General features: G+C 36.8%; 1 protein-coding gene across 3 annotated transcripts in view; it reads left to right on the top strand.

Annotated features, from left to right (window-relative positions):
* Positions 1 to 15,496, top strand: part of SLC9A9 (solute carrier family 9 member A9) — a 237,887-nt gene that overhangs the window by 164,020 nt on the left and 58,371 nt on the right. For all 3 annotated transcript variants that reach the window (XM_069792259.1, XM_069792258.1, XM_069792260.1), the window contains exons 13-14: positions 9,370 to 9,418; positions 15,066 to 15,145. In XM_069792259.1, coding sequence (XP_069648360.1) covers positions 9,370 to 9,418; positions 15,066 to 15,145 — 129 coding nt within the window. The remainder of the gene's footprint in view (positions 1 to 9,369; positions 9,419 to 15,065; positions 15,146 to 15,496) is intronic.

Below are 15,496 nucleotides of genomic sequence, written 5' to 3'. Positions count from 1 at the left end.
CAGTCACTCTGGGACAGCCTTGCCACTCTGTGCTGTGATCCAACAATATTCCAAAAGCTCAACTCTGTTGGGATTTACTGGTTTAGCACTCAAAAGAACAAACCTCATTACTACCAAAGAGGTACCACATCCCATCCTTTCTCCTAAGTCAATGCTGCACCAATGCTATAATACGATATCAAGGGATCCTCTTATTCTAGGAGTCTCACTTCTCATCTGAGACATAAACTCAGGTGAAAACTAAATAGCAAAACACAGCCTGAGAAAGTGATAATTGCACTGTATATCCCAGCTACTATCACGTACATTCCTCATGTCTAAACTTCTCTTGCAATTTTAGAAATTTTTTCGAGTCAGATTATTTTTCATGTGTTGTTATTGTTCAGTTTCTCTGTTCCTGAGTGATGTGACCTTGTAACCACATTTTTCTCCAGGGGCATCTGCATCTCAATTGAGTCTGAACAGATTTTTTCCAATTTAGAACAAACCCAATTTTTAATAATTCTGTAACATTTTAATAAAGATTCTAGTGTTAGCATAAGGGTTTCATTTTAGAAGGCTTCTTGTAGCAATGGAGTTATCCAAATTTTAGATTTGCTGAGTGTTTGGGTTTTTTCTGTAGCTGAGATTAAAAATAAAAATTTAGGAGGATTACAGTCCTTTCAAGCTTTCCCATCCTTTGCCCATAATTCTATGTCTGATTGCCTACCAGTAATCACATACCTTTTGAATAAGTGAAGAGTGTAACTGAGAAGGGCAGTGACTATTAACTGACTATGGCCATGTAACCTTATGACACTGTTCTGGACTTCCTGCTCTTCAAAACAAGAGGGAGCTTATAGACAGAATTTAAATGCTTGAAAAGCAGGCAGTAAAGTGCTTACCTTGTTCTATAGATCTTGGGTTTTACATAAATAAGCTGCATGAAACTATCTATTTCTTTCACTGAGAAAACAGCAAATGATGGCAATACCAGGAAGTGCCATTGAACCAGTCAATCTGTTAATGAAACCTACGTCAGATAAGCGATTGCAGTACAATGATCACTGCAAAATTAACATGACCACCACATCCCTGTATAGGTCAGGAATGCCGAGAGATGGCAAAAACATTAAGGAAAGGCTCTTTGGAAACACTCGGTGCTGGTCTAACTTTGCTCCTTTTGAAGCCAGTGACACCGGTGACATTGGCTTGAATAGGAGCCGTTAGGCCCATGCTGAGCGCCTTCTGGAAACCTCCCCTCACACTGCAATTCAGATTCTATGCAAAAACTGTGGGGGGCATTTTAGAAAAAGGAAGGATGAAGAAAAACTGCTCTATTGGGGCAGGGTGAAGGGAATGGCTGACACACAAGCACAGGACATACAGTCCAGTCCTTACTAAGGAACGGGGAATAGAACAAAGCTTTGCTGAACTGCCAGAGGGATCTGAACATTGCCAGGTTCCTAGAAAAACAACTGCATTTGAGATACATGTTTTCCAGATAAGGATATAAAAAGGGGGGAAGAGTGGTAGAGTTTTCCACATACTTTAAAACAGAAAGTTTATTAATCTAAATTCAAACTACTAAAAATACCTTTTTATGAAAAGATTTTCTTCTCCCTAAAGCAGGAGTAGGAAAATAAAACATGCAAGTGAAATGTTACTCAGCAAAGCAGAGCTATAAACGGCCAAGTAGAAGGTGATAGCTAGATCACATAGCACAGTGCAGTGAAAGGTACATTTACAATATATTACTATAAGCATATATACAAATAGGAAAACCAAAAGTGAAGGGGGGGAACTAAAGTGAGGGAGAGTTTCACAGAAGAGACATGAGTGCAGAAAAGAAGCAAATTAATGCTGATCAGCTGATGTCCCAAGTGGATGATTAACATTGCTGCCAAGGGTCCTTGGGTTTCACTAGCTGTTTACGGGCCACACATCAAAGATATTTAATTGGGCAACTCTTGTGAAGTCCAAGAAAACAGTTCTAGAGAAAGTACAGAAATCAAATTTCTCACGCACTCACTTAGTATCAGAGGCAGGAAGCAGTTATGAGTTTGGAACCCTAAAGACTGCACACATGTACGTATATATGCATGAATGTAAAATGGCCTTGCCCTACATTTTTCAGAATCAAGCTTTAAAGTGGGAATCACATGCAGCCCACTGCCTGTACGCAAAAAATTCCTGAACTGACTTGCAGCTATGTGCTGCGAGTTAGATCTGCTTAGGTAGCTATAAGTAGTATGCCATTAGGGCAAAGTAAGTGTGCAGAGTGGGTTTGGCAGAGCCAGCAGCTGCTATTTTTCCAACCTGCCATGGAATTCAATGTAATTCATGCAATTACAGCATCTGTGGACATAAACACACAACTTGCATTTCCCATCCAGCTAGATTTGCTAATTTTCGGTGTACCAAGCCTGTGTGTCATAATGTAATGAACAATTTAACAAACACCTCTTACTCTAGACTGAGAATCTACTACAATGATCTTTCCTTAAACCTGAAAACAAGTCCCAGTTCTTACATTGTCACCACATGGAAGTTCACATTATTTTGGTTGCTGCCAACCTTCACTCTGATTTTAGTCCAATTCTATTCACATGCACTGCTGCTACTACAAATGATGATTTCTAAAAATTCCACAGAAGTTAAATGATGCTCATTTTAGTCGAATTTGGTTCATATTTTTAAGCAAGAGGCCTGATTCCTCACTACAGGTATATTTACATAGCACAATGACATTCATAACCTACTGCATGTGCCAGAAGCATTACAGGGACATAAATCACTGCTTCTCAGAACTCCTGAGCTGGAGTGCCACGCTGTCATGCTTGTAAGACATCTCACATTGCATTCTACCATACAGATAGATGTACATTGTTACTTCAAAGTGACCAAACTATTTTAGCCCCCCCCAGTATCGAGATAAAATAGGATTAACAGAACAGAAAATCAGATACCGGATACCTAAAGATCCAGTTCATCATTCTAGTTACTATCTGCATAAGTGCATGATGTAAATGTAAGCCATCATCTATTTTTAAATTTTAGCATTTTACTTCACACAGCTGCACAGCTATAGGGAAGCTATTGGTAAAATTTTATGCAGTGACATTATCCACAATTTCACAATCTTATTGATAATTAAGATCACATCTAGAGACTATAACTTGTGAATCTCTTATAGAGCACTACAGTTCCTTCTTCAGACATTGTCTATTTGCATTTACACATTATCTTCATACATCGCAGCCCTTCTTTACTTGGAAAGCATTTATACAGTTATCATATTAATTTAATTGCCCACTCTGCAACCAAGTAATTGTCCATATGTCCACCAAAAATGGTCCATAGACCTTGACCGTAGGACTAATGTTTTGCAGTGGCATTGCCCCAAAAAATTATCTCACCAGTTTTATGAAATGACAAGTTCAAAAGTCAAACTATGGCACACTTATCTCTTTCTCACATGATTCTACAGGTTTAAAATCATACTCTGCTCTATTTCAGTACATTGTGGATATAAGATAGAAAGCACTAGCCACATGGCAAACAACTGTCATAACCATTTAGGAAGCATTGTTTACCTGATAATTTATTTTAATCCTTCTCAGCATGAAATTAAATTGATTTGCTCTTTCTGCTGTGGGATCCAAGTGATTATTCTTGCCTTAAAGTGTTTTCATTTATTAAAAAAATTAGCTTGAGCTGAACTTTGAGGATCTATACTCATACTGTAATTCTTCATGGGATTTATGTCAATCAAAATATTGTACTGTAAAAAAGCAGGTGGTTTTGACAGCATCAGTCCACAGCAATAGCAATATATAGCAGCAACATAGCAATCTAGAAGCAAAGGCAGATTTTAGGTGTCAGTTTGTTAGGAATACACATCACACTTACTGCCACATGGACAAGAATAATGGCTTGAGTAATCATTATTTATCCTGAAGGTTTTTTAATTTCAATTGTAATGATTTATTAGAGGTGGTGAAACAATCTTTTTTGGATTTTGCTCATGTTTCTAGTCTTTACAGTTAATAATTCTGTACTGAATGCAATATGCTGATGATGGATAGCTACAAGCTTCAGATTTATTCATGCAAAAATATTCAAGACTCCTGTTGCAAATGCTGTTTAATGGCCATCTATGAAAATTGGGTTATAAATCACTTAATCAGAAAACCCTTCTTGGTATGTGCAGTTTTTGAGATAAAAACTGAGGCTTAAAGACTGTTTTAGTTACAGTGAGACAGCCAGTGGAAGGCTGATGCAATTGCAATGAGAAGGCTGAATTCTTCCTGTAAAACCTTTTGACAAGCAAGAAACCAATATTGCTATTAATTATTTTACAGCAGCACTCCTAGCACTCTACACAAAACCATAGCTCTAAGCTGGATATTGTACAAAGATAATGAAGGATGTGCACTTACATGTTAAATACACAAAACATGAGCAATGGGGTGGAAAAAGTATTATTAACCCCATTTTATAGTATGGGGCCAGAAACAGAAAGAGATGCCAGACTTTTCACCTCTTGAATTGCCTTTGTTTCCCCACTGATCTAGAAAAGGAAGCAGAGGAGGCATGGCTAATTCTGACCTTTATCTGTAATATCATATTCTATCAAGTACACATTCACCATCATACACTTAGATTAGGGAAGACTGTTACTCACATTAGGAAATATTTCCCTTGTAAATTTTCGCAAGCCTGATGTTTTGTTTATTAAATCATTAGCTACGTTAAATAATACACATATAAACAACTGTTTCTTTGGGCTTCATCGGTGCTTGAAGTTGAAAGGTGTTTGGTACAAGAAGGCAGCATCAGCAGGACAGGTGCCATCAGGATGGCGTCACCACCCGTATCATTCTCAGGCCAGTATTTCTGGCGCTTCTGAGAGGTGTGGTGTGGAATCACCTCAGTTTGAGGCAACTGATGAAACCAGGCTTCCCACTTCTTTGCAAGACACTTGAATTGATCAGTCATTAAATAAAAAGGGGATGGAATCAACTATGTGCTCTCAGGACATGTTTTCAAGTACAGTCTCGGCTGCTTCACCCGGAGCACAGCTAACCAGTGTGAGTATATGGTAGGTGCAAACTAGACTAGGTGGGCCTGCGAGCGAGATTAAACTTGCATGAACCAGGCTCTGTTCTGCAAATACAGAAAGCCTATACAGGCCCAGAAGTAGAATTTCAGTAATCAGAATTCAGATTTCAAAGAAATATCTCTATTTACAGATTTCTTGGCACTTAAATTGCAGAAGGGCTGAGAATCACGCTTTTAAGTATGTACACCGAAAGTTCTGCTCTGCATGCATAGATCCTTACGAAGACATAAGTTTATACGTCTTTCTGTGGCTTCACTGTAGAAAGCAAAGATTTTATCCTACAGTGTTGACTTTGTGGTGATTTGAAGTGAGGGAATTAAAAGTTTGCAATGCCTGAATAGTGATTTACTACTTGGTATTCCTATGGATTGGTTTTGTATTTCTTACTACTGGTTCCCCTGACAATTTGGGATTTATCTTTCCATCCATTTTCATTTCAAACCACATCAGAAAAGATGTTATCAACTGCTTTGTATTCAGTGACACATTCCTCCTCTTATTACCAAATGCATTCTGACTGTTGCTAAAAAAAATGATGCAGCTGGTAGCACATGGGGATTTAAATACCATCAACTGTAAAGGGTACTTCTGCAGACTAATGCACAGTCCCTAGCAATGCCTGGGCCTAATTGTTAGAGATGAGCTGAAGTCACAAGCTTCACTTCCAGATTTTGAATATAGCAACTTCGAAGAATCTCTGAATCCAGGTTTTGATATAGCCATTATTTAAAAACTAACACACACACACAGGGCTCCAAAAAAAGACCCAAATTAAAAAGAATAACACAGAGCAGCTTTCAGGATTTTTAACTCCTTCATATGTAGCATATTTGAATCTAAAACATTTCTAAAGCCTATCTAAATACATAGAGTAAATAAACTCTGCTGCAATATAGATCTGATTAAAAAGTCATTGCATTTGTTTTTATGGAAGAGAAGTCATCTTAAGTGTTTTATGTATAGAATAAAAAAATGCAAAAATAGAAAGGCAGAAATAAAAGCATACACTATTTAGAAGAGCCAAGTAGAAATGAACAAGGAATAGAGAGCAACCAGGGAAGTGGGACAGAGAAAGACGGAAAAGGGAGACTGCAAGAAGTAAAACAACATAATAGGAGAAAAGAGACAAAGTTGACAGCAAGAAGGGAGAAAAAATACTAAGAAAATATTTTTCTGACCATGCATTAAGTCTTCTCACAGAAATGGAAAACTGAGAAGGTTAAAAGGGGAAAGATGTTTATACAAATGTTAACAACAGAGTATTTCTTAGAGGCCTTCATAGTAATCTATACAAATTTTAAGTTTGCAAATTCTAGAAACAATAGCATTAGATCTAGCAGGTCTTTTGAGGAAGTCAAGGATGTAAACTTGAAGTGCATATCTGTGCTTAATTTCAGTTGTCTTGACTGTCTCATATAATTTGTTATGCTTTGTTTTTTCAACATTTGCAACTTAAAAATAGCATTCTAGTTCATGTCAAGTGTATCAGAGTTAATTATAGCAGGCCATGATTTTCAATGCTAGGTGCCTGATGTTAGGCTCCCAAGCCTGTGTTTGGATATGAAATAATTAGCTTCAATTTCAGAAATGACTGAATGGAGTCTGCTTAGTGCATACTTAACAAAGTTGTTAATGTTCAAATTATTACAAAAATGTATCGCTATTTTAATGCATTAAAAAACTCTCCCATAGAACGCAAAGAATGATCTGGTCCTTTTCCCAAGGGACTTTAAATCAATAGGTAAGATTGTGCTATCCACACTAATTTCCAATAGCAAGATACTATTCCATGAGAAAAACAGCAATGGCATCTGACCCAGTGTTTTAAACAAGAACAGAGACTAGACCAAAGGAAAGCATCATCTGTGGCTTTGTGGCATTCATGTGGCATAGAAACCTTCTTTTCTTTTTCAAAGTATGATTTCATTAGATATTTCTTGCTGGTTCTTTCTGGCTTTAAATGTAATACTCCTGTTAAGGTTTCATGTGAGTATCTTCATATGTGCCATATAATAATCTATTGTCTGCAGAATAAACAAGGCAAACCAACTAGCTATCTCTATGACCATAAGGATTAGATATTATACATGCAGAGAAGCTTAAGCACACCACAAATTCTGCAAAACTCTGTAAATCCAGATTTTTTTCTATGCCGATGGATCCCTGTTGTCAGTGTGATTAGTTAGTAGTTATATCACTGTTGCTGAAATGATATCACAGCCAGAAACTCCAGCTCCTATTGGCCCCATTGCCTACCCTTTTTCACATTTGCTATTACAGTCCTTTTAGTCCCGGGTGAAGTATTTTCTGTTGTCTTAGCTCATTCTATAATAAACACATCACAACTCCAACACACGCAATCAGTCAGAACTGGCAGTTTCTCAACTCCAGTAAGTTCAGAACTGCATGAAGGCTAAATTACTTCTGTCCCAGGAGACTGATTCTTTGAGGTCAAGTCAAGCTCATTAAGGAGAACCGAGTGTGGGGAAGTTTGTGCTGTAGCCTCGCCTTTCAGCTGCACCTATCATGCGTAAATGCTTTGAATTTTTTTATTTCCAGAACTGTGCAGACCCTTAACTATTGTACTGCTGGTGCTTTTCTGTGTTGGCAAACTCGTCTAGCGAATAAGTGTAGTCTAATAAACAGGGCATGTAATTGCATTTAGGAGACTGGGATTGTTTTTCTGATTCTGACCTGTTTTATGAATTTGGGACCATCACACCTGCATTTGTGCCATTGTTTCAGCCTTCACATCCTGTATACTCTGCAGGGCTGTCTCACACTATGTAGTTTTACAATGCTGAGCACAGATAAGGCCCTAGACACAACTGTTCTGTATATGACAATAACAAATCCAATGTGAGAAAGATGGTTAAACCTCTGTGGAATGTTTCTTTTTCTTTTCCCATGTAAATGTTTCCATTTTAATGAAATGGAAAATACCTAACTTGCTTTACTCCAAAGTAATGAATAGGTTAGTACCATCAGAATCTTTTTCTAGCAATTTAAAGAACAGGAAAAAAAAAGAAAAAGAAAAAGAAACAGCTATTCATTCTGTCTCCTTGTCGAGTCAGCACCAGGATTGTTATTTTTAATAAAAAGATACAAATATTTATGCCTGAAGGACTCATATTTGTTGAAACTCAAGAGCTACGATAGAAAAAAAAAAGTCTTTTTTTCTCTTCCATTCAGTATTTACATATAAAAAGCATCTACTCTGCATATAGTTCCTGTCATTGTCTCTGACTGAATAAAATTATATGCATAATACTTACAGGAAAGAATGCTTAATTATTATTAAGCATTAAATATTATTTTTAAAACTATTCTGATGTGTTATTACCAAAAGCAAAAATATACTCAAGAAGGAAGACTGTCAGAAAAACAGTAAAGTAGCCTTAAATGAATATCTAGTGAAAGAGTACATTTTCTTTGCATCAGTAAATTCTGTATTAGCTCAGTGGACCTGATGCTATATGGGAGCTTGTGAGGCATTCAGAGGCTGTTGGTCACCCTAGCTGTGGCCTTCAGATTCTGATGATAAGAAGGTTCATTTTTCAACATCCCTCACTGCTCTCCTTCCTTTCTTGGTGTGAACATGAGCACAAGCCTCTGTCATTCAACTCATAACATTTCTGCTACATTTCTCCTCAGAACTGAGCATCAGCTCTATTCAGAATGTCAGTTCTTCCACCACACCACATTTAACAGCCAATCTTATTTTTTTCCTGTCCGTATTAGTAAAACACCACCCAGGTTCTCATCATCTTGCACATCACCCACTGCAGTTTCCTCTCCCCTCCAGTTTGCTTCCCCCTACCTTGTACGCCAAGTAAAGCCCTTTCCAAATGCTACAAGCTACCCATAATGCAGCACAGTCAAGAAATGCCAGAGCCCTGCAGTCCTATCCTCCACATACCTCACTAACTCCAGTTCCTCCTCAACACCTCTCTTCTGCCAGTAATTAAGAATTTCATAGCAAAGGTTAATGACTTGATTGTCTCTCCCCAGATATGGATCAGAGCCAGGGTAAAGATCTAATCTCAGGTGTTATGAGTGGCAGTTCAAAAAAATCTCAAGTTTCCTAAAAACTTAAGAACTTCCTTGATTAAAAAAATTATCTCAATGTTTTGTCACCTCCTCTCTGCATTTCTCACCTAGTAGGAAATGAGTGGCACAAGAGAAACATTTCTACCCTCAAAGCCCTCTAATATATATCAGATCATTACCATATGTCTTTGGTTTTGTTGGTTTTTTTTTAACAGAGTTGGCATAGATCCAGATGAAGATCTGAAAACAGAAGCTGCAAGCCAGGTATGTCAGGATTTTAGACATACGTGCTGAATTAAAAACTGTTCAATTGTTGGCAGATCATGTTTGTCAAAAATAGTGTTATAGCTGAAAATGTTTAAAACAGGTGGGTTGAAAATAAAAAGGAGCTGCAAAGTACCTTTATTGTACAAGGTACAAAGAGAGGAGATTTTTTTTTTCAATGTGCATGCACTCATGAAAATTTTGTAACTAAAAATGTTAGAGTTTTGAAGTAAATTATAAATAAATGCAAAGATATCTTGAGAGGTCTAATAAACAAAATAATAGAAGTATTGCCTTGATATATCCAAATATTTATCACCTTCCAAACGCTGCATTTATGGAAATGAGACATCTCAGAACAATGTTTAATCGCCTGGAATAAAAAGGGGGTATGTGTAGTGTTCAGTTCTAGTAGGTCAGGTTTCTGAAAATATTTTTCACATGGAAACCTAAGTACATTATTAACTTGAAAACTTTAAACTAAAGCAGGCTATTTAACAAGCTGCAGCTGTTCATCTGTCACCCTTTTTTGTCATACACATTGTTTCAAATGCCTCACTACCTGGAACAGTAGAAATCTATAGAGAGTCAATACGCAGATGTAACATGTTTCAGCACGGTAAGTACGTGGGCCATTGGATGTGTTATTGTTATTCATAAACATGATTATTTTCATTTTTAATAAAAGGAGAAAATTAGATGCCTATAGACTTTTGAAGAAATCAGGTTCTCACAAAATGTGCATTCAGTCAATTTTATACTGCATTCAGTAAGACTAGGGAGAAGCAATGCTACAAGTTGATAAATTGCCAAAGCAAAAAAAGTGCCTAACACTGTGCTCCTGTTTCTAGGTAATACCATCCCATGCAGTCTTTCAGACTGCACCACTGGAACTGAAATTGAAATAACCCAACAGTGATATAAAATGTAGAAAATAAGTTCGGGCAAGACACGAATAAGATACTGTATTCACTTGAAAATACATTAAAGTTACATCAAAATTCTGCCTAAATGATATCTTACACACTGAGTATTCTTAACATTTACACATTTGCACGTATTTGAAGGCATTTAGGGTCTCAACTTTCATTGAATTTGAATTGAATTCAGGTGCCTAAGTATCCTAATGTTTCTTTGGAAAAAAGAAGAATAATATTATTCATATCTGACCATATCCTTAATTTTACAACTCAGTCGCTATTAAAAGGTCTAGCATAACACTCCATTGCACCATGCCAAGATACTGATTTATTCTGAGGGGACTAATTGCTAATATCACTCTCCTAAGTGTCTTGGTCGGAATTCCTGCAATGCCTCTGCCCAAATTCTGACCAAGGCCAGGACACAGAACCTTAATCTTAATCTGTTCTTTTTTGGATTTTAAAGATATATCATTTCAGAAATCTTCTACTTTGCAGAATTCATTAATTATCAAAGATCAGAGAACACTGAATGCAGTATAAAATTGACTGAATGCACATTTTGTGAGAACCTGATTTCTTCAAAAGTCTGTAGGCATCTAATTTTCTCCTTTTATTAAAAATGAAAATAATCATGTTTATGAATAACAATAACACATCCAATGGCCCAGCTGTGCCCTGTGAATTAACACCTATCTCTGTTGACAAAACTCAGCAATACAACACAGCAGGTGTAAATAAATATAACACCTTTCATGCCCTATCATGTCCAAGTAAAAATTTACTACTATAAGGAATGCTATCTTGGAAGATAGTTTTGCTGCTCTGATTATTCTTTCCCCCCGCTACAGTATTCTATTTTCATTTGTCTGACTTTTTTGTATTTGACATCTCAATGTTTTACTAATTCAGACCTTTGCTGCATTCTCTATAGCCATCTTTGTTTTAACTCAGGACCCATCACAGTTACTCGATTTACATCAGGTTATATCTTTTAATTTTCTCTTTCATCTCATCCCTCTCTCATTCCTCTTTGTTGTCTTTTTTCTTTCCCTTTATTTCTAATATGATGTTTTTACTTAGTTTACCTACTTCTCATTTTCTTCCTATCTTAGTGTGTCTTCACAGTGAAAGCAGTTGTTTTTCTTGCATATATTCCTGGACAAATAACATATCAAGTGCCAATATCTCCCGCTGCCAGTTAAAGCTCTCACCCAGATGAACTTTAAACCACATGCCAGCTCTCAGTGCTGTTAATTGGAACTTCAAGGGGATTGTACCAGAAATAAGAACTGAATAACATCTCAAGAATAAGATGTTTAAATGACAGAAAAATTAGTGGAAAATAAGCCTCTAGGCTCCTCCCTTCTCAGGCAGAGTACTCAGCCAGAACGGGGAAGCCACAAGGTCTGCTGCAGAGATTTGAATCTATCTCCTCTGTGACCACTCTAACTACCAGGACACAGGGTATCTGTATGCGGGAACCTCTGAATCCATATCTGTAAACAGACCTGGATTTTTTAGAGGCAGAAAAAGCCTTAAACACCTGCCACCTCATGAGCACTATCAGAGGCAATAGCAGCTATATGGCTGCATAACCCTTTCCCTTTCCTACCTCTTCATGTCGATCTCCCTTCTTCCCTTCCACAAATTTAATTTTCTCTTCTCTGAAAGAATTAGATTTATTTAGTCAAGACTTCAATGTACACCATTGTTTCTGGATTCCTGATTATGCTATCTTCCGGACTGCCTCAACCAGTAATTTTGGCTGTCAGCTAGCAACAAATTCCAAGTCAAGTTGTAAGACCTGGAACCCAGGGCTTCTTCCCCAGCAAAGGTGTAGAGCCTTTTAATGTATAATTAGCGTCTGGACTTCACCATACTGTGACCTCATCCAACAAAAGCATCTCTCAGTTTCTTTGTGTCAGTTCTGCCTTGCCTTAAATGTATTTATCATTAAATCATTATCACAACATAAGCATAAACAGAAGAAATAACAGCCTCATATTCATATCCATTTATTTATTGATGAACTGTTATAACTCAGTTCTGAAAGAATTTAATTACATAATACGTACTACAGATAATATATATTATTGTATAGAAAATAATATATAAAAATAAACAAAAGCAGTTTACTGCATATCACATATATTCAGAGTATAAACACCAAAAGCTAACTCTGGTAAGTAGAATGCAGGATACTTAAACACTAAGAGTTACAAAGTTGATCTATTAAAAAAAGACAAAAGCTTTTATGGCAGTGGGCTTTTTAGCTAATTTTCCATACACAAAGATATCTAATAGCATATTTTATTCAGATGGTTTACGTATCTCAGACATTCCGCTATGTTAATCTCTATTGAGACAGTGTAAGAATATATTTTCTACAAGCATTTTGGAAAAAATGTTGTAGATATAGTATTGATCTCCAGAGAAAACTAAATAGCCTGCAAAACACCTATTAATATGATCTCTGTCAAACTAATATTCATAGTTTATTTAACCATCCCTTTATTAGTATAATAAGGAAATTATTTATACTTTCCCCATCATCTGCCAGCTGGTTGGTGAATTTATTGCAAGTGACTAATGAGAATAATCTCCATATGGGTAATTCCCAAGTAAGAGATGAGAAACACTGGCATTCTCACTTCCCTAAGAGAAAATTGTTGTCCAGAAGAGGTGGTGGACTGTCTCCCCTACTTCTACCTCTCTGAACTGTAGGGAAAGTGAAAAGTTACTTTTTAAGATCATAGGATCCAAGGATGTGCAATAGCCCAAAAGCATTCACACCGACATCTCCTGCCATCCTCTGACTGTACTGTTTATGCAGGAGCTGCACTACAGATAACTACCCAGGTTCCTGTTAACACAAAAGCTGGTAACACAACACAGATTATATATACAAAAGGAAGAAGGTGCAACACATGTCAAACTCGCAGAGCTCAAACAAGCCAGAGTTACAGGCCACCACAGCAGGGACAAAGCAAAGCAGCAATAAACATTAGTGCAAGAAATAAAAGCAGGCCCAGGTCAGGACCAGCAAATTCTTGGAGAATTATACTCTGGTGTAGGCTTTTTTGTCCACTGCTTTCATACGGGAACAATTCATCTTCCCATATGAGGAATCTTGTTCCCACAAGAGGAAGCTAGATATACAATGAGTTTGGAAAGAGGAGTTAACCAACAACACTATGGCTTCTGGAAACACTGGTAGTCAAACCAAGGACGCATAGGCCATTTACAGAGCTTTCTATGCTTTTAACTAGCCTTCCTCTGCATTGTACTCATTGACTGCTTGCTGCAGCCCACTCCATGATATGTCTATTTCCATGCCTGTCCTCCTCTTTCTCACCTCTATTCCTGTCTACTTTAGTCCTTCACCCTCTTTCTTTCAGTGTTCTTGTTGTTCTGAGCTAACATAGACTTTACCTACCATCAAGCTTCCTGCTTATATGTTTCAGCCCTTTTCCCAATCTGTATCTATTTTGACAAAATGCACTATTAGATATTAAAGGCTTCGAAGAATGCTCTGCTGATCGGTTAGGGATTAGCACCATCTTCTTCCCTCCTCCAGCCTCCCCAGTTGCTAGGGGGAGTTACTAAAATACTCAAGTCAGTAACAAGGAAACAGGTTACAAGAACGGTATTTGGCCTATTTGGTGCATTTGTAAATTCACTGTGACTACCTTTGACATTAGCAAAATTGTAACAGCTACAATATGATTTCTGTCTCCATATAACCTTATTCAAAACTCAGTGAAATCAATGTAGAAGTTCCCATGTACAGGCTGGCTTAGAACTAGACCTTGCAGTTTTGAGGATGAGACCATTGACATTATTATCATCAGCCCATTTTCATGTATGTTTATGTATAATAGGAAATCACATTCTTAATATATTATTGGATTAAAATATAAAAATTATTAGATAAATTGGTTTACAATTGCATAGAGAAAAATATTCCCACTAAAAAATAATCTAACTTGCAGCAAAACACAAACAAGACAATAATGAAATATCCTTAGAGAACTGGCAATCCCATTCCTAATTCTATCCTGATGCTAATTCTTCGGCTAGTACTGATGTGATGCCTGGAGTACAACTAACTGTCTTTGTACAGATGACTGTTTCTAGCATATTATTCCAAATTATGACCCTGAGTAAAAGGATAGTCCATCTATCTACCTGTGCAGCGTGCCCCAGAATTAGCTTGGAGAATGGAACACAGCATTCTGAGTCTTGTTGACTCAAGTTGTGTTCCTCTCCCCTTGGAAAGAAGCACAGAAAGGAAAGTAGTGTCATAATTATTAGAAAATCACGATCCCTTAGGGTATGAAATTTTATTAGACATACACAAATAGCATCTGATCTTGCAGGAGTAAACTGAAGTAATCCCACAATGGCAATTAAATCGAAATATAATTTTATTGATTGCAGAATATAGTGCTTCTTAGTAAAATTGGAATCATTAATGAAAGTAAATGCTGCACTCTTCCTATGAGTATATAGCAATGAGAAGTGTGCTATATGAGCGAATTTCCTCCTGAACCAATTCACAGAGATGACATTTGTGTGCCAAAGAAGGTTTTTAAGTTAAAAAAACAACAACAAAAAACCGCACAGTTAATTGTAATTTGGTTTGACATGTATTTTTAATATTGGAACTCCATGTTTTATTTATGTTATAAAAATGTTTTCTACTTTATTCGTCTATTTTGCAGAGCGCATCTAACTTGGATAAAAATACAACCAAAGCTGAGAGTGCCTGGCTTTTCAGAATATGGTATGGCTTTGACCATAAGTATCCTTTTCTGTTATAAGCTATAGATGATAGTTGCATTACAACCGGCACCTTCAAAATATTTAAGAATCCAAAAACGATTATGCTTTTAAAAACCAAACATGTTAAAAAAAAACTATGCTTTTGTCTTTAGTAAGGAGAAAAAAATTTTGTAAGTTCAAAGAAACAGAAAGTCTAGAGAAGCTGGGCAGTGCAGTGGTAGTACATTCCTGATTGAGGCTATGGGGAGTGAGAACCACTTAAGAAGCTCTGCCCTACAGTAGTATAGAGACAATAGGTTTAAATAAATTAACCTTTTTAAATTCCAGGATAAAATTAATCCAATTATTAATCAGGGTGTAAAATCTGTGT

This window comes from Haliaeetus albicilla, chromosome 9, assembly GCF_947461875.1.
Source record: "Haliaeetus albicilla chromosome 9, bHalAlb1.1, whole genome shotgun sequence".
Lineage (NCBI taxonomy): Eukaryota > Metazoa > Chordata > Aves > Accipitriformes > Accipitridae > Haliaeetus > Haliaeetus albicilla.
The sequence above is the reverse complement of the archived record's forward strand: the minus strand, read 5'-3'. Positions and strand labels throughout refer to the sequence as shown.